General features: G+C 40.5%; 1 protein-coding gene across 11 annotated transcripts in view; it reads left to right on the top strand.

Moving 5' to 3' along the window:
• Positions 1 to 23,257, top strand: part of mef2cb (myocyte enhancer factor 2cb) — a 67,465-nt gene that overhangs the window by 17,659 nt on the left and 26,549 nt on the right. For all 11 annotated transcript variants that reach the window (XM_086173497.1, XM_086173493.1, XM_086173492.1 and 8 more), the window contains 2 exons: positions 11,965 to 12,174; positions 20,145 to 20,348. In XM_086173497.1, coding sequence (XP_086029623.1) covers positions 12,121 to 12,174; positions 20,145 to 20,348 — 258 coding nt within the window. In that variant the 5' untranslated portion in view covers positions 11,965 to 12,120. The remainder of the gene's footprint in view (positions 1 to 11,964; positions 12,175 to 20,144; positions 20,349 to 23,257) is intronic.

The following is a 23,257-nucleotide window of genomic DNA, read 5'->3' as shown; positions in this document are numbered from 1 at the left end:
GGGATAATGCACAGTAGGAGCAGCAGAAGCCAGAGCCACAACCCCCCCATCGTTCACACGCACACACACACACACACACACACACACACACACACATACACACACAGACAGTGGATATGTACATCCAGTTACTGCATAACACTCAAGCTATGCTGCAATATACAGACAGCATATGCAGTGTGAACACTGGTGTGTGCAGGTATGTGCAAATACATTCATTCACACACTCAACCCCCGGACAAATATACCCGCACATACACATTCCCACACACAGCTGTGATGCAGATCACTCGCTGTGCAGTTGTAAAGAGAGGAAAAACAAGGAGTTTAGAGTTGGAAGGGAGGGTTATGTGTTTGTCGTGTGTGTGTGTGTGTGTGTGTGTGTGTGTGTGTGTGTGTGTGTGTGTGTGTGTGTGTGTGTGTGTGTGTGCATGCGGGTGCACATGTGTGTGTGAGCGTGTGAGCACTTGAGCGTGTGTGTGTGTGTGTGTGTGTGTGTGTGTGTGTGTGTGCGTGCATGCGGGTACACATGTGTGTGTGAGCGTGTGAGCACTTGAGCGTGTGTGGGTGTGTGTGTGTGTGTGTGTGTGTGTGTGTGTGTGTGTGTGTGTGTGTTTAAGGGGGTTACGTTCTCAGGCTTTCTCAGGGTCAGAAGGCCGGGGAATTTTTCTCAGGGTGAAGAGCAGGGGAAGAAATTGAATGATATGAGAAAAATGAGGCAAAGAAACAAAGAAAGGGGAAAAGGATAAATTGTGCCCACTAATGCGTGCATGCCTCCACATTTTTGTGCACCTTGTATGTGTGCGTGTGTATACATGAAGTGGAAAAAGCTGTTGCAGTGTAGAAGGGACGTGCTCTGCTATCATTAGCCAAGGGGTGGTGGGGAGTAGGAGGGGGCAGGCGAGGTTATGTGAACGGTGCAGCTGTCCTCGCAGCCGAGGGATTTGAGTTGAGTGGGGAACTCCAGGCAGCCAGGTCCTTCGCTGAACCACCAGCTCGCAATGCAGAGAGTAGAAAAATTCAACCAAGCAGTAGGGTTTGTGAACTAAATACAACTCGCCGCCACCCCCTCTGTCCGCCTTCTCTCCGTCCCCCCACTCCCTTACTCCTCTGTTCCTAAATTTGAGCCCTTTTCTTCCCAAATAGGAAAAATAAATAAGTAACGATTGATGCTTGATGGCAAAGATAGGAGTGCAAAAGAGAGGAAGAGGAGTAAAAAGGAAACATCCATGATTTATGCATATAGTTAAGGTTATGCTTTTCTGCCCCCCATTTCTGGTTTACTTTGTATTTCCTGCCCAATGACTGTCGTGTAACAATGATAATGTTTAAATTCACACAGCACAATAAGAAATTAAACGGCAAAATGTGATTCTGTCATTACATATCAAATCACAGGGATTTCCCAAATGAATGATATACAATTCCAAAATCAGATTTATTGTAACTTTCCTCCCTAAGCCATGTTATTTTTCTTACTGAAATAGCACGTAGCAAAGGATGATGGCAGACTTGGACCCAAACTTGCATGTCAGCCTGTGTGATCAGTTGAGAGACAAGGCAGAGGTGGCTGAGAAATGACAGAACACAGAACAGCATCGGTGCGCACTGTTAATGCATTCAACCTGCCACCATATCCAACAACAAGGCAAAAATCATATAACTCATCTCACAAGATGTTCCTACAATAACATCAACAATAACAGAGATATAAGTGCGTACACATACATGGAGACAGCCAAACACAGACGCACACACATACATAAATAACCACACACCGCATGTTAAAAATCAACTATGAGAGACAAGAATTGGAATCCAAATAAACAAGTCAGAATTTAAGCTTTTTTTTTTTTTTTTTTTTTTTTCATAAAAAAAGGAAATACATAAATGCAGTGTATCAGTATTCAGACTTTAGAATTAAAAACTCTTGGCACTTTTTAGCCTAACTGTGAACTACATCCAGCTCAATGGTGAGTGCTGAGCTATATTTAGAACGTGGTCAAACGGCAGTGGTTCTCTGGCCTGACAGGTCATCTCCATGTAATATAGTGGCACTGACTGTATCCACATATTGGAGCAGAGGCACTCTGCCAATGCTTGTAACTTCACAGCAGTAATTTAATATTTGTTTGTCTATTATTTCACTCTCTTTCTCCCTTGCTCATGCTTCGGGGGGTTAAGTAACAGTGAGCTTTATCAGATTACCAAGTCTGAGGTCTTTTTCAACCTCTCTTTGCTATCTTGATTTTGTGCAGCTGTGCAGACTCTTTAATCATGAGCTATCTTTTTTCACTTGCCGTCCCCTCCCCTCCTCCCTTCTTCTCGTCATCCCTCCTCCTTAACATATGTTAATTGGCTGCTTTCTGTGACAAATTACGAGCGCTCGCTTTGATGAGGTCAGGTTGTGATGGTGCTGGGAGTGGAGTGCAGTCAAACTGCCAGTCCCTCGCCAGTTCCCCCTTAACCACTCCAAAAAGAAGCACAGCACCCAGCCGTTGACTAATGAAAGACTTGGAGTGGGTCTAGCCCAGCTTTGGCCTTGGTGGGGCCACTCCCCTAAACAGAGGCTGATCTGTAGGTACTGTATGCTGCCACACACCCTCCTCACTCCATGCAACCTTATTTCTCATACTCCCCGCAACCAGTTGCCCAAGGAACTGTAAAGCATTGTAAAAATAGATAAATGGCGTTCATAATTTTACAATTTTTCTGCCGGGGTCATTTTACGTCGTCGATAATCCCAAAAGGAAAGGCTTTCTAAGGTTTTTCCTCAAAACAATCCTCTTCGGATTATAAACCCTTGCTCTCATGTAACTTAAAAAATACATACAGAGCCTACAGCTTGTGTATTGAGTTTACATTGTCTGTGTCTCCATCTGTGGTTAAGAGACAGTGCCAGGAAACATTATACCAGCTGTGCTCAAACAAATGTTAACAGCGGAACAATCTCTGTTTAATGATGCACAGCATCAACAGGGAAACAATCCTCACCAATAATCAACACAATCAGCTTGCAGTACGCAGGAAAAAAGAGAACCATAAAGCTGACATCATTGCAGAAGTTGTTTTCCTCTCGTGCTTCATATTGGGTGGGGCAATATGATACATAATTTGTCACTTTTTGTGCTCGGTCCATTTTATCACTGCTTTTGTATAGATGGTCTCTGGCACATGTCTTTCCCTCTTTCTGTCTCTCATTTCTTTGTCACATCCCCCCCCTCTACATGCTCCACAATCTAGGTTACTCGGTTTCCTAGCTGAGCACAGGGACCAGGAAAAGACAGGAAAAAAACAGAAGGTCGACTCTATGAAGGACATCCTTGTTGAAGTGTGCAACCTTCTACTTTGCCGCAAATTACCCACATGCTGTGCATAGACCCTGTGTATAAATGTGTGTCTCTCTCTCTTTTCACCTCAGCAAGCCTGTCACTATGACATGTAAAACTGTTTTTCTGCCTCTTTTTAACAATAAATGTGACTGAAAACAAATGCTCTCAATTGGACACGGGGTGTGTAAAGTGTGTAAAGCTTGTGGTGTATGGATTCTTACATGGTAATAACATGAGATCCGAAGAAAACAGAGATCAGAAAGGAGATGACAAGAGAGAATACAGGCAAACATTTTGAGCTGTCAGCAGTATGAGATCTTTTTGATACATCAGCAGTTTTAATCTTAACATGTTACGGTCACAGTCTTAAAAAAAAAAAAAAAAAAAAAAAATTGTTTTGGAATACACGCGTCCCGTTTAAGCACAAAAAAAGTTAAATGTGAATTCCACAACTTCCCCGTAGACCTGACATTGACAATATGCTGACTTAGTTACGACAAATACCCAAAAAGGGAAATTATTTAATGTGCCTCTCTCCCCTTCAGCAAATATGTAAACCATTGTGACTGTAATGAGCAAGCAGGTTTTTTTCTTTCCTTGTCACCAGGAATCTGTGTATCTGTGCGTGTCTGTCACGCACAGATACACACTTGCCGGTTAATGCAATAAAAGGGGTGACAAAGTGAAGCCGCTGATGAAAAAAGAAGTGCACCTCGTGGTTTCATGAAGGTTAGCCATGTTAGCATTAGCCTGCGGGTCTTGATTGAGGCCAGGAGGGAGCACTTAATAATTGCTGTCAGAAGATCAAATTTAATTCTCCTCTCTTCACAGCCACCACTGCTGTAGGGTAGAGTGAAACAAATTGTCATCAGAGATTTCTAAATGAACAAAGCATTTAATTAGGGTGATTAGAATGCTAAGGCAAAGAAAAGGATTGAGGGCTGTGGGTGTGATGACATCATCAGTGGATCATCTTTACGCCGATGTCTGGTGTTGATAAACTGAGGGGAAGCCGGAGGGGTTGTTGCACTTATACCTAAGTGAGTATGCCTCTTGTGGTGATGGGCCTTTATCCTCATCGTCCAATCTGACTCACACACACACACACACACACACACACACACACACACACACACACATACACAATCAAAATGGTCACTCATTTTCTGCCCCCTCCAAATAGAGAGCATTGCTAACATCCTGAGACATTGTCATGCTCAGCAGGGAACATAATTGGGTGAATATGTTAGTGCTTTGTGTTCTTAGTGACATGACTTGAGGCTGTCCCTGTGGGGGCTGGGTACACTCGTTGATGGTTGATACAGTAACTCCACTACGTAGTTTTTTTTCCATGTTTAAATGTCGCAATGTTTTAGTTTGTTGTTTTGTAATATGAAAAAGAGGTTTAATTCTCTGTGAATAAAGAATGTTGTTTTTATGTGATAGCGTATTTGTGTATGCTGCTTCTCATCCCGTCATTGTCCACCGTCGGTTACAGCATGTGCGACACTTGAAATAGCAGTTCACGTTACCCGTAAGTCCTTTTCTTCGGACAATAATGACTGGAAGGAAAAAGAGAGGTGCCGTGATGAGAAGTGCGAGAAATTGTGGCAGTAATGTGAAACTTTGTGCAGTTACATGTGTGTAAAATCAGATATGTGCTTCACCACAATCTGCATCACTTCCATATTCCAAACTGTTATACTGTTATATCTCTATCAAACTCCTCTGTGTACACACTTTTATTTGTTAACTCTATTATGTAGATTTTCCTCTTATCATCTGCTTTATATTGACTGAATGTTATGCCATTTCTGCTGCCTATGACACTGACAGAAAGAATACACTAAATGGTGATTCATTGTCACTCTTCCGGGGCTTCTGAAAATTGTGGTTTGCGTTTGCTCCTCCTTTTCTGTTGCCTTTTTTTTTCAAGCACATGGGTATATGTGCGGTAAAATTTAGTCTCCTCTTTGGACAATTCTATAAATACTGTGACAATAGCAAATTGCTTAAAATTAATAGGGAATGCTCCCTTTATTCTAAGCAGCAAATCTTTCTCTATCCTTGCTAGCTACGACTCACCATCAAATGTGCGTCCTCTTTCCTGTCTGCCTCTGGCCGAGCAGCTGTGGCTTTGCAGCCCTTGGCCTCCTTTCATAGATGGGGTTGACGCATTGTGTCAAGTCATTTTGTCCTTGGGGAAGTTTGCAATGGGCTATGGAAAGATGGCTCTCAACTGTCTCCATACTGCCTCTGACGAATGGCAACCTGTCTCCATTTAGGTCTGATGGCCCAAGGCCCCTGTTTGCTGGTGCTGAGTGAGATGTGCAGCTGCCCAAACGATGCACTGAGCAACATATTCTAGTTCATTTCAACCTGTATTATAACTGTAGGATAAAACCCAGCAATTGGTTCTGCAATCAAGAAAAAAAAACATTATATAGTATATAGTATATTGTATTCATATGCAACATGTGTCTGTGAAAAATACTTTTTTACAAGTAAGAAAGAAAATATATAGTATGAAAAAATAATTCTCAGCAAAGTGATTATTCTTAAAGTTTTTAGTATGTTCTCCTTTTGTATTCCTAATTTGGCACAAATTATTTGCAAAAATAAAAATAAATAATCTTTATGGTGGTGCTGAGTCCACATAATGTATCACTGCTTTGTCAGTTTTAATATTTTTAGAATGCATCTGTATAAAAGTAAAAAAAAAAATTCTTACCTTTTTCTGAGGTTACATTGTTGAAGAAAAATGGAATCAAAACACTCCAACAAAGTTAAGGCAAAATGTATATTTTGTACATCAGTCCCAAAACCCACAGAGCGTCTTGTCTTGAATCAAAACATTTTGATTGCATTAAATTCATATTTTGTAAAGGCAGGCCAGCACCTTCAAAAAATCCAATTATCTTTCATATGTTGATGTCACATCCTTCCACTAAGCCGTGCGTGTGTTTCCTGAGTTTCTGTCTTCATAGACCGTTTGGCAAAGTTTGAGAATGAAGAAGAATGAAGAATGAAGGCTGAGAGTGGAACCAGCGTCGGCAATCTCATTAATATAAACGTCATGTGTGTTTGAAGTTACAGCATGGAGTTTAAGTGGAAAGATATGTGTAGCCATTGGTGGCAGGTAACTCAAAGCTAATCTTAAAGCTTTTGAGTGTTACATATAACAACATAATTCACCTAATGAAGCCAATCACACTTATGAGTTTTTGACATTGTGAAACTTACAACATCACAATCTATTGGATCACTCCTTTTCATCAATAGACAGGTGCCTGGTTGCTATGGTATTTTAAAATAGTATACATACGAAATCATTTCACTCTTGCTAATGATTTAAGTAAACCATGAACTAATACAGAGAGACAGGTGAAGGCATCATAAATATAACTACTCACACACATGCACACACCCACACACATGCACACACACTCACTCACACACACATGCATGCATACATGCATGTGCACACACACACACAAACACAAATCCGATGGCTTCTTCAATTCAACTTTAGCTAGAACCTTCACAAAAAGAATGAACACATTACAAGATGATCCACCACTATCACACTAATCCCCAGATGTTGCTAATCTCTTTAGCTGCTAACATGTTAAATTACCCCTAATATCTACAGAGATTCAGAGCCGTAGAGGCCCTCCCACGCATGGGCTACCGCCCAGGTTTGGGTCACTTCTCTCCCCTAGCACTCTAAAAAGATACAGACATTAGCGTGGGGTGGTGATGGTGGTGTGCGGGGGGAGTAACAGTGATAGCCATTCGTCATCCTGCCTATCTTGCTCTGACAGATGGGGAGAGCGGCATGCCACATAGAAGAGTCACTGCCTATAATGACATTAGAGGCACAATGAGGCCTGATACACAGTTTTCTGTTCTCATCCAGCCTGGCCATCGACTTGCGTCTTGCTTGAGTCTTCTCATCTAATTTATGTTGGTGTATCTTCATCCATACTTAAAGGGACTATGTCTGAATAGTGCCATGGCCAGCTCATTCCAAAACACCACCATCACATAAGCCATAGTAAATACTGTCAAATAAACCAGCATGCACCAAACCTCCAGAAGTCCAAATTCCAAAAAATGTATAAATCACTGAATAAATCTTGTACTATGTATTATTTGGTTTTTTTTTTTTTATTATTTTAAGGAAACGCACATTCATACGAGAAAAAAAAAAACAGCTGACATTAAAAATGTATTTGGTAAACTGTATCAAAGACTTTATTTTCATCCACAGCTTCAAGGAAATGAGAGTTTATTTAAAAAGAGAGAGTGTTTATTTAATGTACCATACAGCTCCTAAAAGGTTTACTTACCTAGTGTAATATCTTCACTACCACATTTCCTAGGGGGGTTGAGAATAATGGTATCATGTATTCGAAATATATATATTTATATAAATATATCATTTTTTGCAGGACACATGCTTTTACCAAATGTGTTGCAGATGTACCATGAGCTGAAACTGTGTGGTAGAGGTGGGGTTTCTTGGAAAAACATAGCCAATCCTGTCATGATAAATCACCTTGCCCAATTTGCTATTCATGTAGAATTAGGTTTCGAGAACATCAGTGTCAGCACAATTCCGCACACATTGCACTGACTCGATTGTCAGTTTTGGTTTCAACATGTTCCTCTAACACGTTCCTCCAATTCTCTGAATGTAGAAATCATCTGAAAGATGACTGTGCACAACTTGTATTTGTATTGTTCCCATTAGTTTGTGTAAGCTGCCTTCAATATTTCACAGAGACAGCAATACAACATTTTTTGTAGCGATCAATTTGTCCCAAGCTTCAGTCAAAGTTCTTCCTTTTGTCATCTCATTGATTTAGTCATTTCAGTGCCTGTCCTCGGTAACAAAGCCACATTAACAAGTACCCTACAGACCGTCTATTAGAATGTGAAAAAGAGCTGTGTGCTGTATATTGGTTTTAGTGACTAAACACTTGGGAAAGAGGCGACCTAGAATCAAGCCTTTGGCGCACAGAGTGTAGATGTTCTCATCGTCCTCTCAGCTCCCACTTCTGAGACATGGAGAGAGAGAATGCTCATTAGATCTATGTGCTGAATCGCTGCTCCCTCTACATTTCACGAAATCCTCCCCCAGCCTTCATCTCTCTCTCTTTCTCTCTCTCTCTTTCCCTCTCTCTCTCCTGCTCTCTCTCTGTCCGTCTGCTTAACAGATGGGAGGGTCATGGGTAGAGCTCTTCCCCTCCCCCTGGAGAGGCATAGTGCCTGTTCAAAAAATCTCCCCGCTTCACTCCATTTCCCTCTTCTCTCTCAATTTCTTTGTTTTTCTGATTCTCCTTCTCTTTTATTGTCACCTCTCCAACTCAAAGCACAGAGATTTGGGACCTCTGGTATAAAACAAGCAGAGGATCAAACAGCCTTCTGTCTGTCTGGTACCAGCCTGCTCTCTGACATCAGTGGTCACCCATTTAGACATCTTTCCAGTCACTACTTTTGTGTAAATGCAAGTTTACCATTAATCACGCATGGCAGAGAAGAAAAAGAAAGTCTTTTTGCTATTCTTTGTAATATCTAATTTTGGAATTATAGACTGGTTTGTAATTGGTGCACTATCTCCGATTGTGTTTCTTGATTTAATTTCTTACCTCTTGCTCACCATATTTGCCCTCTTAAGGTCAGGCATCAGTGTCAAACCCTTGTGAAAAATTACCAACACTTTACCATGCTCACAAGGTGTTGCCTTTTTCCCACATTTCAGGTCACCTCTCTATCATGGCGTCCCGAATCTAAATTGGATTCTGTGATTCAGTGGTAATCTGTTAAGTTAGCTGATGCTCGATCCACCACGAGGGGAAGGAGAGGGAATGGAGCCCAGTGAGGAGGTGGGCAATCAGTTTTTATCCATGAGCTGCCTGGCACTCATATGGGACGGAGGCGGGTGTGAAGAAAGGGGTAAAGTATTGGGTAGGGGGCCATGCGATGTTGTGTAGGAGGAGGTAACGGAGGCATGAGTGAGAAAGGATGAGAGGAGGAGGTTGTAGAGTTTGGGAGCAACTGACATGGGGCTAAACAGCAAAAGAGCTTCACCTCAGGGACCGTTGGCTGAGACTGGAAGCCAAGAGCAGGGATTAAATGTTCAGGACATGGGCTTAGTCTTAGCGTTGTTACATAAGGCCTAAGGTGTTGCCCCAGCGGGTGTTGACATTGAGAGGTTCAGTGGGCTGAAGGAGGAATGAGGAGGAGGAGGAAGCCAGGAGGCAGGGATCACTGAGGTAGCCCCCTGTATTTTGGAGTGATGCCCGAGCTGGTTAGTGTTGAGTACAAAGACTGGGAGGGGATGATGTTGTCAGCCTAGGATTGAGGTATGCTGGCTTGATTGATATTCTGTCTGGCTGTCGTGTAGCAAGCGCCTTAGTGCTGGCTTGTAATCCTAGTTCGTCTGACAACATCCCTCTTTGTTTTCCTTTTTAGAGGGTATTTCTTTGTTTCTCTGTCTAAGGATGGGTGTGTTACACACAGAGCAATGCTAAAATGTTCAGGATGACACCCTCAGAGCTGCCACAGAGTTAATTTTAAGTCTTATTATTATTAGCTTCCTCACTGCCAACATTTGTTTATGTCTGTATCCCATTTCTTGCAAAAGTGGGTGTTTTCCAAACCATCAACTCTGTTGCTGTTGTTTTTTTTTTCAAGCAATTATTGTTCAGATTGCATTATTTGTCTGTTTTTTGTGGTGGAATTTTTTTTTTACTGGAAACCCCCCAACTATGCATAATAATCAATGAAGTAGGGAAGTATAATTAATAAATGACTGTCTCTGGGGGCCCTAAAAGCACACTTCTTTCTGGTCCAAACTTAACACAGGTTTTCTTGACTTGTCATCTGTAATGTTGAAAAATCTTAAAATAATACAAGGGAGGTTCTGAAAATCCTGCACACAATGTTGCTAATAGGTAATAATTTAGTTTCCTGTCTAGGGTCTATGTCTATCTCAGGGTCCCTCAATATTTATTTTGCATTACTCAATTGTTCATATCCCTATTAGAAAGAGGTCAAGTGCACGGCAATGTTTTGTGCCCACATCAAGGTTCCTTTACTTTCCCATGGACTATGTCCAATACATACATCGGTTAAGGAAATGATAAAAAAGGGGAGGAGGGAAAAGAAGAGCAGTAAAATCTGAACATATGTGTGAGGCAGTGTGCAAATGAGACAATGTGAGAGAGTGAGCAAGAGAGCAAGGGTGCATGAGAGAAGAGAGAAGGAAAAAGAGAGGGAGACTGAGACTGTCATGTCTTTTGGTGAAGCAGTGTCGTCTTCCACATCAATGTCTGATGCTTGTGCTGCCAGGTGCCGGAAATCTGGTTCAGAAAGGAGAGAAGAGAGAAGAAAGAGAAAGTAAAGAAAAAAAGGCAGGGTAGATGGAGGATTTTTTTTTATGTGACGGCAATGACAGCTTCCCTGCATTGCACTGAGCTTAAATAATGGGATGCTCATTTGCATAACGAGGGACGTTATCACCTCTACTGTCAAAAGAAAACACAACAACAGTTCTTCTGCTCCTCCCTGAGATAGATTGGGTTGGCCTACTTTAGCACTCTAGAGAGATGCACTGGATCTCTGGCTTAGCCAAGCTCACACAAGACTACACACTCACGCACACACACATGTGCACACACACTCACACACACACACATACACACACGCACGCTCGCACACACACACACACACACACACACACACACACACACACCCACACACTCACGCACACATGAATATCCAATCAAGACACACACTTGCTCATGCAAACTTTTGGTGTGTTGCCTCTCTCTTTGCACATGAAGTCCAACACATCAGCTGTTGGCCTCCATTCTTCAAACACAGGTTTAAACAGGAACACACACTTGTACACACACACACACACACACATGTGCACGGAGTGAGCCATCCACCTTAAGTCATCCAATGCTTCTCAGATACCCCCACTGATGTCTCCATCTGGATATAATCCATGAAGGGATTTTGTTTGATTTCTGTTTCTCAACTGTGCATTTACCATGTTTTGAGAGATCACTTTTGGCACTTTTTGTCTTTTGTTTTTTTCTTTAAGACATGGTTGTGCCAAAATGTGGCAAGACTGTGCTTAGATTTACATCTGCATTCTATCCACTTACTCAAGTCTGCCATTTTGGAGATGAGTTGCAGATAGAGCAGACAAAGTCTGCCAGTTTCTTTGTCAATACAGCGAAGCTTCGTGGGAAGAAACAAAATGTATTTCTCATTCTCAAGGTAATGTTACAGTGTTGGTGATTAGAGCGTTTAAGTTAGCGGCACTTCCAAAACACTGTCAAACTCTCTATGAACGAGGCGAGATCCTGACAGCACTGTCTCCTCTCATAGTCTGTGCTTTGGAAAAAAAAAAATGCAGAAACTGATTTGCATGATATCGACAGTGAAAAACACAGCAGTTCTCACAACATTGTTGACAGATTCTTTGTCTTTCTTCACCCTCCCTTGTGGCTGCCATGATGCCACTTTTATATTTTTTTCTCTCAGTATTTTGCCATATTTCATATCATTTAATGCTTATCCTCTTCTCCACCTCCCCCTTTCTTTCTTGCAGGTACAGATGTTGGAATCTTTGATTTGATTGGAACAAATAGAAAGCAGAAAAAGACAGATAAAGAAAGAGCAGAAGAGGCAAGAGGAAGAAGAACAAAGAGGACTGAGAAGCAAGAATAAAGTTCTGTAGAAAGAGAGAAAGAAAGAGACGGGGACGATGGGGAGGAAAAAGATTCAGATCACGCGGATTATGGATGAACGCAACAGACAAGTAAGTCTCAAGGGAATAGGAGGATGGATGAGTGTAAGTATGGTGGGTAGCAGGGGGATGAAGGAGAAACACCCTAAACAGCCCTCAACAATAAGAGTCTTCTGAGAGTGTAGCAAATATGAACTCGGGGACAGAGAGGCATATTGGAGTATAACACTGTTATTTCTATGGGTGGAGGTGTTTTAGTAGCTTATAATGTTTCTTTCTCCCACTTCAACAAACCTACCTTGGGTACGTGAATGATTTTTGTAAGAAGGGGAATAACATCTGAATATTTGCAAGTCTTCAGACTCATTCTTATGACACTGTAGACTCTGAAGACTGTTGCTCACACATAACATTAGCACCCTTTTCACCATCCACTCGCATCATACCACCCTTTTTAGCTCACTAGCAGTGGAATATTACCAGCAGAGGGTGGACATACCAAAGTGGCAGCTTGGGAGAGGGCAAACAAATAAGTAAACTGAGATATGGTCTAAAATGGCACATTGCAGCATGGACAGTGGGTTGGATTGAGCCAAGTGGGTGGAAATTAATGACAGAATGGAAAATCAAGATTGAATTTTCATTTGTCTTGAAGTACATCATTGTTAAAAGTATTATAAGCACTTATTCAAAAGATGAAATCTGAGAAACTTCAAAGTAAATCTGCACAGTTTGAATTTGGACGGTCACTTTTCAAATGTTAGCATTATTTTTGAGGGATGTAGCAAAACTCAGCACAATGTGGTCTAAACAGTCAGGTTTTCTGCAGGAAATAGATTAAGACAGACCTCACAGACAACCCCCGAGGCTCCCAATCGATCACTTCCTGTGGGCACAACTGACCACTGACACTTTGTCAGCTTCCTGGCAGCCCAATTGGATCCATACGTTGTTAACATGGCCAATGGTCATAGGTCAAATACATGCATAGGTTCACACGCAAACAGCTAGTATACACATAGGACTGCTTCATTTTTTGTTTTTATTACACCTTAAGATCAGAAATATATTTGATATAGTATCAGTTTTTTTCTTCATGTTATTCATCAAGCACTTTGGTTGCGTATCAGCAAATTGTATCTTTACAATTAATGTATAAGCAATACTCAATAGGTAAATTCAATAGATTTTGACATATCCTGACAACTGAGATAGTATTAAAAAGAACATGAAAATAGCAACTTTGAAGGACAATGAAGAGAGAGTAAGTCAACCTCTTAAGAAATGGAATATAAAATGAAAAAGGGTAAATGACAGATGTTTTTGGGATGTATTTTGTATACTTGTCATTGGAGGACAGATTGAATATAATACAGAAGACCAAATAGGAGGTCACAGAGTTTTAGATGGGGACTAAAGCTATCATGTCGCGGCAGGACCCACTTCCTCCTCACTGTTATCTCAGCCCTTCTCTCTCATCCCACCTAGGACAGGCCCGCCAGTTACACCAGGCAATCCGGCTCCTCAGGATAAGGAGGGAAAAAGGGAGACAGGAAGGACACCTGAGGGGAATCGATGCCTGAGATATCCGGGCTTTACTTACAGGGAGAGGAGACAGGGGAGAGAAGGGGTTCAGGGAAAGGAGAATCAATATAGCACTGGACTCAGTTGTTTTGATCCTTTAAGTGATAAATTACTTATTTATTGTTTTTATTGTTAATTGTTGTTATTGGTATGATATATTACCAAGTCACATGGTAAACACCACCTGGTTTTGGAGAGCAGCTTCATTCACACTATGACCTGGATAGATTACATCATCACAATGTGAAGCGATGTGCAATTTGAGAGAGAAATGGAAACATGAAATTTCTTTTTAGACAAAAGTGAAAACAGAAGTTTTGGTTTTGCATATTTTCACTTCCTTTTTGAAAATAATGTTCCAGGGCCAAAGTGTAATAAACATCAGATACATTTTCAACAGTGATGATTTACACCTTATATCATCTATATACCCTCAAGGGTTTATGTTTAAATACCTGAAAGTTTATATTTAGTATATTTTGGACATTTCACAGCAGTAAGTTGGCTAAATTGTATCTAACGATTAAAAAAACTTGATATAGTATCTTACCATCACTTTCTATTTAAGTATAATATGAGCCATATTTAAAATTTCCCTTTTCCCACCTGTCCACACTCTTGCCACATACTGCAGCCTTTGATGAAATGTCAAAAATATCTGTTGCTGTCAGCAGTACTGTGCCACCTACAATGTTAGAGCCTCCCCCGAATCACAACCCTTCCAGCAGTGGCAGCATCACAGTGGGCATTGGACTGTGCTCTCCCTGGGCGGCCACTTTGGGCTGCCACCCCAGGCCCTGAAACACTTCCCCAGGGTAGGGGCAGAAGGACCAGGCCTCCCTGGTGTTGACTGGTTGCCCGGAGCTCTGGACAGTGGGCAGCAGTGTATACTCCCTGGCTCCAAGCCCCCCAACCACTCAGATCCTCTCCCAGCCTCGGGCACATGAAAGAGCCCCCTGTGCCATAAAGTCATGGATTGCACACAAACAGGAGACTCTCTTGCCCCGACACATAGATACAGACACACATACAGTACAAGATAATCACACAGGTGAGAGCGAATACACACCCAAGCATAGATTTAGAGAAATTGCGGATTATACATAAAAAAAAAAAAATGACTAAATGCATTTTGACTTGATGCAGCCAGGCATGCATGCCTGAGAATCCCTGCACTGTTAAAAACATATCCATATCAATTGCAAGAGCTCAGCAATTAATTAACTCAGACAACCTATTATTATTGGTACCTAGCCAACCATTATTCTCCTTGGTGTTGTTTAAGGGGGGATTTTATGAGTGTGTGTGTGTGTGTGTGTGTGTGTGTGTGTGTGTGTGTGTGTGTGTGTGTGTGTGTGTGTGTGTGTGTGTGTGTGTGTGTGTGTGAGGGTGGTATATTAGTTAGGGGGATAGGACCCGGAGCCAAAGGTTAATCATGGAATCAGGTCATCGGTGTCAGGAAGCGAAACAACTTAATCTCTCAATTCCTCCAAACAACAGTCACATACATTGCTGGAAACAGAAAAATAAGGCATTTAAATTGTACTTCATTTGCCTCTCCTCTTCCCACACAATGTACACTACAGCAGCTGATATCAGAAGTCTTGTTTCTACGACAAAGCATTAGTCTATCCAATCAACAGCAGTGGAGTGAGAAAACGTGTGAGTGAAATTAACAGCAGGAAAATAATGAGGCCCACAGGGTAGCTACTCACCACTGCACCCCTCCTTTTATTCCCTTTTTCCCACCTTAGTACCAGGGGCACACTTCACTGTCATATCTTCAACTCTGCAAGAACTCACCTGAAAAGGGTTCTTCACTAAGCTCTCACCTCTCTGCTGTTTACACAGTCTCATTTGGTTTCTCAACTATTTTTTCATTTGTTCCTAATTCACCTGTTCATCACATGGTTAATTACGTTCTTTCACCTCCACCACTAATTTCCTCGCACACTTGGGAATATTTTGATGGCTTCTCTAGCTTCCTCTCCTTTCTCAACTGTTTGGTTTGATGTATGGGTGTTTTTGTTATCAGAAAAAAATATATGGGACTTGATCAGGGCTTCTTACGAATGTTTAAAAATAGTTACTCTGTGCTTGGGAAAAAAATACAATAGAAAACCTGCGTGAAAATTAGTCTAAAAATACAAATGTACTGAAAATAAAAAAATAATGTCTCAATATCTCTTTGGTACTCTTGTCTTACAAAGACTGCAGTCACAGAAAACCGCTTTAACTGTTTTTTTGCAGGAGTAACTTTATAATTACTGAATGTGGGCACATAATCCATGTAATATACAAATATCAAAGGTGACAAAAATAAAATCAGCAGTAAAAACTCAAAATATGTGAATGTATGGAGATTTTGTTTATACAAGAGATGAACAAAGTTATGGTTTGGTCTTAAAGTTTCGTATGAGCAAGCAAATGACAAGTTAGTTTTGTTCTTCTGCCAACTAATTTTGGCCTTGAAACGCAACTCATGTAAAAAGAAAAAAATAGCAAGCCATCATTCTCGAGCAAAACAAAAAAGCCAACCTAACAGCTATTTGCATAAAAATTGGCATTACTGTATACCACTCTCCATCCGTTCTATGAGTTCTTTGTCAATTTTAGCTGGTCAGTTGATATTTTATTCAGTTTCTCTCAATTCAGACCTCTAGTGGCCCTTGTTTCTACTGTATAATGACGACACACTGAAAAGGATAAAAAGGAGGGTTTTGAAAAAAGTGAACAGCATGGCATATATTAGAGGTAGGACAAAGCTTCCTTTGTCATTATGCCCCTCTCAACAGCTTCCTTGGCTCTGAGGCAGAGTTCAGGCTCAGGTCCTGGGTTCCTTTTATTTCTTTTTGCGTAAGTCCATGTCTTCCTGCTTGGCCCCTGACAATGGGATAAGTGTTTGTCTCAAGACAAACTGTGCTGCTCCATGACTGACTGACATGTGTGTGTCGCCATGTTTGGTTTTCTAACCAGTAGTTTTCACTGCCTGTCTCTCTACTCCTCCTCTTCCCCCACCACCTCTACCTCCCCCAGGGAAGCTAGCAGGAGGTGGGAAGCAGAAGCGAAGCCATTGTGAAGGGGAAGCCACTGGCCTCTTCCTGTTATGAGAGGAAATGCATACAAATGTGCTTCCTGAGCGTCCACCCCCTCTCTCCTCCCTCCTCCTCTTGCTTTGTCTCCCCTTTCACCCATGTGGCAGTGAATCTGCCAGTATCTCTCCACTCTTCATATCCCTGTTTATTCTGGGCGTTTTCTCCTTGTTTTCCCTAGGAAATCTAACATGTCAAGCACAACTGATTATATTTATATGTGTTTTACATCATTTCACATAATTTTGTAACTACGTTTGTCTTATCACACAAAAATGCATATTTAAATCACTTATTATATACTAAGTGGGAGATTGAGGAAAAAAAGTGAGAACTGATGGAATTTGTTGGTAGGCTGATTTGAGAGATGCCCCCTGCTAATTTGTATTTGATTGAGTTTTGATAAAATATGACAGATAACTTTTTTTACTTCAACAATCAGCTTTCTTTGAAAGTTGAAATATTCATTTAACTTTTTTTTTCATTTTGAGAGCACAAGTGATCTGTGCTTAAAATCAAAGTTTGAAATGGTAGATACCGGGAGCCATATGAAATGAAGCAGGACACGCACATAAATAGAACATGATGCGCATGTTTTTATCCAGAAAGTATGATTTGTCAAAATGAGAAATGTTATAATTGACTCCCTTACTACTCACTCAGCTTATGACCCATGTATGGTGAAGAAAAGGGAAAGCATAAATATGGTTATTTTTTTTATATTGGTAGTAATGCCAACATGGGCAAATTAAGTTAGTTTATGAAGGGCTTCTACCTCTTTTTAAGTATCACAAACATTTAAAAGAAATATAACTCGTTTCTAAACTTTTTTCATAAAGAATTGGAAATGATACATACCTCTAAAATGAATTGTTCTTATATGTTATAGATGTAATTTATTCTGGGTTTTGCCAGATCAGTAGTATTCAACTCGCTATCAGGAAGTTCAGAGATCTATGGGTCTTCTGTGCAATTTACAGCTTCTTGCCTTGCTGGTATCATTACAGATATCATCATACTATGAATCCACAAGGTATTTTTTAGATTTAGGGATGTGCTGTGATCGGTGTAATTGTTTCTCAAGTTCAGCCTGCTGAGAAATTTGAGAAATTTTCTCCCTCTGTGCCTTTGTCGAAACTGTTAATGACAACAAATGTCAAATGAAAATGAAGTTGCTCACTCAACAACTTACGACTGAGCAGAGAAGTAGTGAGCAGATACCCAGACTTCCTGGTTTTTGTTAGTTGTCTTTCTTGTCCATTGTCAAATAGTACGTGAGCAGCAACCAGCTCATAACCTCAGGAATACTGTACATTCAAGCACCCTTTGTGTGCTGCATGGTGCCTTTAGTAAGATTAATATCTCCAACAGAGTGAATTACTGAGAGTGTGGGTTTACAAGACACAGGTCAGCAGGGGCTTCAGCTACCTGCTGACGATCAAATGCAACATTCTGCAAGGCCAGTTACTGATAAGTCTGCTTCAACATTACTTCCTTCAGTTTCATCTCATGTGTGCTCATCCTTGATTTATATTTCAGACTTGGAGAGACTGGAGTCCGCACAATACTGTTGTACAGCTCAATGTGTCGTGGATATGACAGTTAATCTTACCATCATAAGATAACTTTTGGTCTCACAGTGCCGATTTTTTTTCTTTTTTTTTGTTTCTTTTCTTTTTTATAATTTGTTTCACATTTCAGTATGATTGTTTAAATGTCAGCATGGTATTTAGAGCCCTTGGGAGCTTTTTGTCCTCATGTTGTTGGTGAGTGTTTATACAGAGGTGCAGAACCTGCCATTGCACACTCGGGTTTGTCAGTAGTTTGATGTCTCTTGTTTTCAGCCTTCAATTGCTTTATACAAACTCATAATATTGGTAGAGAACCATCTTATGAAAGCAGCTGGCCCAGAATACAATAATATACAGTTTAAGGTAAACCTTAAACTGTCTAGCAGTAGAGCGGGACACAGAGAGATAGACTGGGTGGAGGTGAGAAATTGTTTGCTATTTAGTTTCCCTATTGTATCCTGGGCTATATAGTGTCATGAAATCTAAAACTATCTATCAATATCCATTACTCTCCAAGTCCTCTCTCAGGTCTCAAAGCTGTAAAGATAAAACATGAAGGGCAATGTATGATTTATGCCACTAATGTATTCAGATATGACCTTGACTGACCACACCTTACAGGCTTATTTTTGTTTTTTTTTTATAGGCTAGTTAGTCTTTTCCATTGTGTTCAAAGCACAGTTAATGGGGGAGGAGGGGGTCTGGCTTTTGGCCGTTTTAAGTGTCAGAAGAGAATAGACAAACATGCAGTTAATCAGCAAACTGATCCATGCCAGCTGAGCGCAGCTCTGGCTGAGTTTGTCTGTAAAAAGCTTTGTCAGTACAAAACCCCAATATAAATAATACACAGATTCAAAAAAGAAAATAAAAGAAGCCTTAAAAAAACAAAAGCAGTGTTGCTCAGAGACAGAGCTCTCGCGCTGTGTAATCATAGCACACATGCCATAAAACAAGTGCATCTCTCTGAAATCAACTCACTTATAGTTCTGGTTTAGAAGAAGAATAGAGGGAGGCTGTTAATTAAGACTATCAGCTCTTGTGTGCCTGCGTCTGGACGATTGCACACACCTATAAATGGAGAAAGACATATACATACTCATGAAGTCCTTCTCAACATTTAGGCACTAACAAACCTTAGAGTACAGTCACAGAGCCCATCTGTTATTTATGTCTGTAGCTTGTTAATCACAATGGTGGCCAGTTATGAATTCACGATTCACTAAACAATGTGTGTTGATGGTGTGAGAAACTTGGGTGTCTTAGAATAAGATAGTGTTAAATGGGAGGTTTCTGTTAAAGAGAATGAAAAAGTGATTTTCAAACTGCATTAAATTTACATTTTATCTGACATATATCTCCCGTGTGCTTTGATGCACCATAGCAGGTTCTCATAACGGTTTTTTCTTTTCTTTTTTTTTAACCCTCTGTCTTTTTCTTTTTTTTCTGAGACCAAGTATTTTCAGTTCCTTAAATACTTCTTTTTCCCGGCATAATGGTTGGACTGTTACAATCAGGGACTGTTGAACTTTCAGCAGACTTCTCCTTTCCATTTATTATGATTCCCTGAATAATAAAATGAGAAAACCCTTACTATTTCAGATTTCAGTTCCTTGGTGTTTTATTTTAATGTTCTAATAAAATCATTATTATAGATACAAAATTCTGGGTAGGATTATATCAGTGTGGCTTTGTGATTGCAGTGCAGCGACACTGCAAGCTTGAAGCAAATCTACTATCTTCTATTCCTATCACAGCTCATCATTATCTTCTCTTTTCCTTTCTCTCGTTTACCTAGGTGACATTTACAAAGCGAAAGTTTGGCCTGATGAAAAAGGCATATGAGCTGAGTGTGCTTTGTGACTGTGAGATTGCCCTGATCATCTTCAATAGCACCAACAAGCTGTTCCAGTATGCCAGCACAGACATGGACAAAGTCCTGCTTAAATACACCGAGTACAACGAGCCTCATGAGAGCAGGACCAACTCTGACATAGTGGAGGTAAGTTACAAGAAAACACATATGACACACATGCAAGTGCACACAGATGCACTGGACCACACACACATGCTCAGACAAGCAGACAGATGGATAAAGCATTTGTGACTCATTCAGGAACCTGTACTTCTCTCTTTTCGTCTTCACATCTAAATAAAGTGTAAGAACAATTTACTTCAGTAACATATCAACCATTCACTTCAGTGCTGTTGAGAATTTTTGAAAATAACTTCAATTTTCATCTTGAGTTGTGGCTGTTTTAACTATAACACTGGCATAAACTCCTTCATAAAAGCTTATGGGAACCCTTGAAGGAACAGTGCTGTCAGACCAGCCAGCATGCGGGTTGTTACTGCAGGAAATGACACTCGCACTCTCCGGGAACCGTGAGCTCTTAACATTAACCTATTATGTAACATTTTAGCTAGAGACCTTACCAACCTGGTGGGCTTTGTTTATCCCCTATTTCCTCAGTGCAAACACATGTACAATCACACCAACAACCGATCAAAGAGTATGTAACTGTACATTTTAGATTTGTTTTTGTCTTTCTATCATTTTTTGACATGTCTTGCGATTAAACAAAATGGGTAAATTATTAAATGCATAACCTACTTTTAAAATTTAATTTCAAAAGGTAATTAGAGTCATAGTTATGAACTGCATGAGACTATGTACAGTATAGCCTTATGCATTTATTGCATTGCAGTGTTATCTCAGAACCTACCAAATAAAAGTGTTGAACCAAGAGTTTAAATGTATGCCGATGCCACACACACTCCTATGGATCTGGTTTGCATGTCCGACACAGGATCAAACAGCATGGAACACGCTTTATCCTTTCATAGGGGTGTCACTGGGCTTGTTGCCCATTCATGGGTGGACATGGTCACCAGGTACACTCCTGCTCTTCCAGATGGCACTCTGCCCCTGACTACAAACCTTTTGAATTTGCACAGTTGGATCAAATGTCTTACATTATTCCAATCCTTTGTTCTTTTTCCATACATTTTTGTACTTAAAGAAACGGCATGGATATTTTGAAAAATTAATCACAGATTGAACTTATTAACAGGGGTTCTGTTTCATCACAATTTCCATTTAATTATCATGTTAATCCAGCTCATACATCAAATGATACTCTACTTACTATATGGCTGACCTGAATTAGACCTGGGGCTATGGACAGTACTGGGTGCATTATCTAGAAACAGTAACAGGTACAATTTTAAATTCAGATTCTTATACCCTTTTCTCCTTCTATAAAGCCTTATTTTGAGGTACTTAATGTGGTTATCGTGCTTATATTCATTTTAGACATGAAATGTGCTACAAGATGTTATACAACTGTAAAACAGTGTATAATCAGCAAAGCTTTTACCGCACCATATCTCCAAGCTCAGTTTGAGTCTGATAGGTAGACCATGAACTTCCACAGTTCGTACAAATTCACCATATCCAAGTAAATCAGAAAGGATAAAAAATAATCCTCTATGCATTATATCATTTACATTAATGTATTTGGCATTTGGCAGCTCATATAACTTGTGTGCTCATAAGTACTGAGATCCTCCACACAGCAATCTCTTCAGCCATAGTGTATCACCCCTTCAACCACAATGTATTAACCTTCTGGCAAAACCAGAAGAGCAGAGTTGTCACATGATTCAGCAAGTACATGTGATGAGAGCTACCTGCTTTGAAGCTCTCTGTTAAACTGTCTCCATTAGCAGGCAAAGGATAGCGTACGTGTCAGGCAAAGACGCTAAAAAGCCTAGTGGGGGAGAGAACTGTTGAGCCCTCCCTGCACAAGGATCCCCGGAGGACTCAAGCTCTGCATTCTCAGAGCAAGTCACAGCGGGAGAAATTGATCTGAAGAGGCCCTCAGATTTAGCTTTAGTGTGCTAATGGGATTGGCCACTGGGCTGACACTAGTATGTTCAGCATGGATGGGAGGAGGGTGTATTCATGGTAAGGAACAGGGGTCGGCTCTCTCATGTCAAGCGTGTAGTGCTGCTGCAAAGCTACATCATGGGTACATGAATGTGGGTGGGTTGTTGAGTTTAATGGGAGGAAAGCAGCAGTAAATTTCCTCTTAAGGTGGCAAGATGATAAAAAGGGAGATCAATAATAAAATTAAAAACTTTAGTTTACTCCATGGATGATAATCAGCTAAAGACGGCATTCATGTTAAATGTCAAATTTGTTAAATACTTTTGCCTTTAGATGTATACAGAAATGTATATATCCCCCCTCCTCTGTAGCTGCTGTGCCTGAAGGTGTAGTGGGAGGAGAGGCAGAGGTAGGGGAGCGGAGCTCAGTGTGGGCGGCTGGCATGGAGGCCTGCTACATTAGCAATAAAGCTCTATGTAATTAGCATGTCTTTGGTTGATAATTAGCGTTGTTGAGAGAGTGGCACCGAGAGCGTTGCAAAGCCTCTATTGCCTTTACATGTTTACATGAGACTGGAGGGCTTCTCTCTCTCTCTCTCCCTCTCTCTCTCTCTCTCTCTCTCTCTCTCTCTCTCTCTCTCTCTACTGCTCCCTGTTTTCACATTGTCTCTGTATCAATTTTCCCTTTATATTATTATTATTATTATTATATTATTACTTGTTTTTCCATTTAACCTGACATTGGTGTATGACTAAGACTAAGTTGAGGTCAGTGGATTCATATCTGTCTGACAAAAATGAGAAGGGGGGATCTTGATGACTCGCTGTCTCAGCTGGGAATGACACTTCCACAGATGTCTTTGAAAGCAATGATGAAAGAAATGTTAGCCCTCCTCTAAAACTAGTTAATTATTAGTGGTAAAATAAAACCCCTTTTAAAATTCAATTTGCCTATAAATTGATATGTACAAATCATATCAGATTGGAATTGGTATTTTTTTTTATCTCAATCTAGCTTAA

The sequence above is a fragment of the Fistularia commersonii genome, chromosome 26, assembly GCF_037954325.1.
Source record: "Fistularia commersonii isolate RoL2024-O1a breed Wild chromosome 26, RoL_Fcom_v1.0, whole genome shotgun sequence".
Lineage (NCBI taxonomy): Eukaryota > Metazoa > Chordata > Actinopteri > Syngnathiformes > Fistulariidae > Fistularia > Fistularia commersonii.
This window is presented reverse-complemented; position numbering and strand designations above follow the sequence as displayed.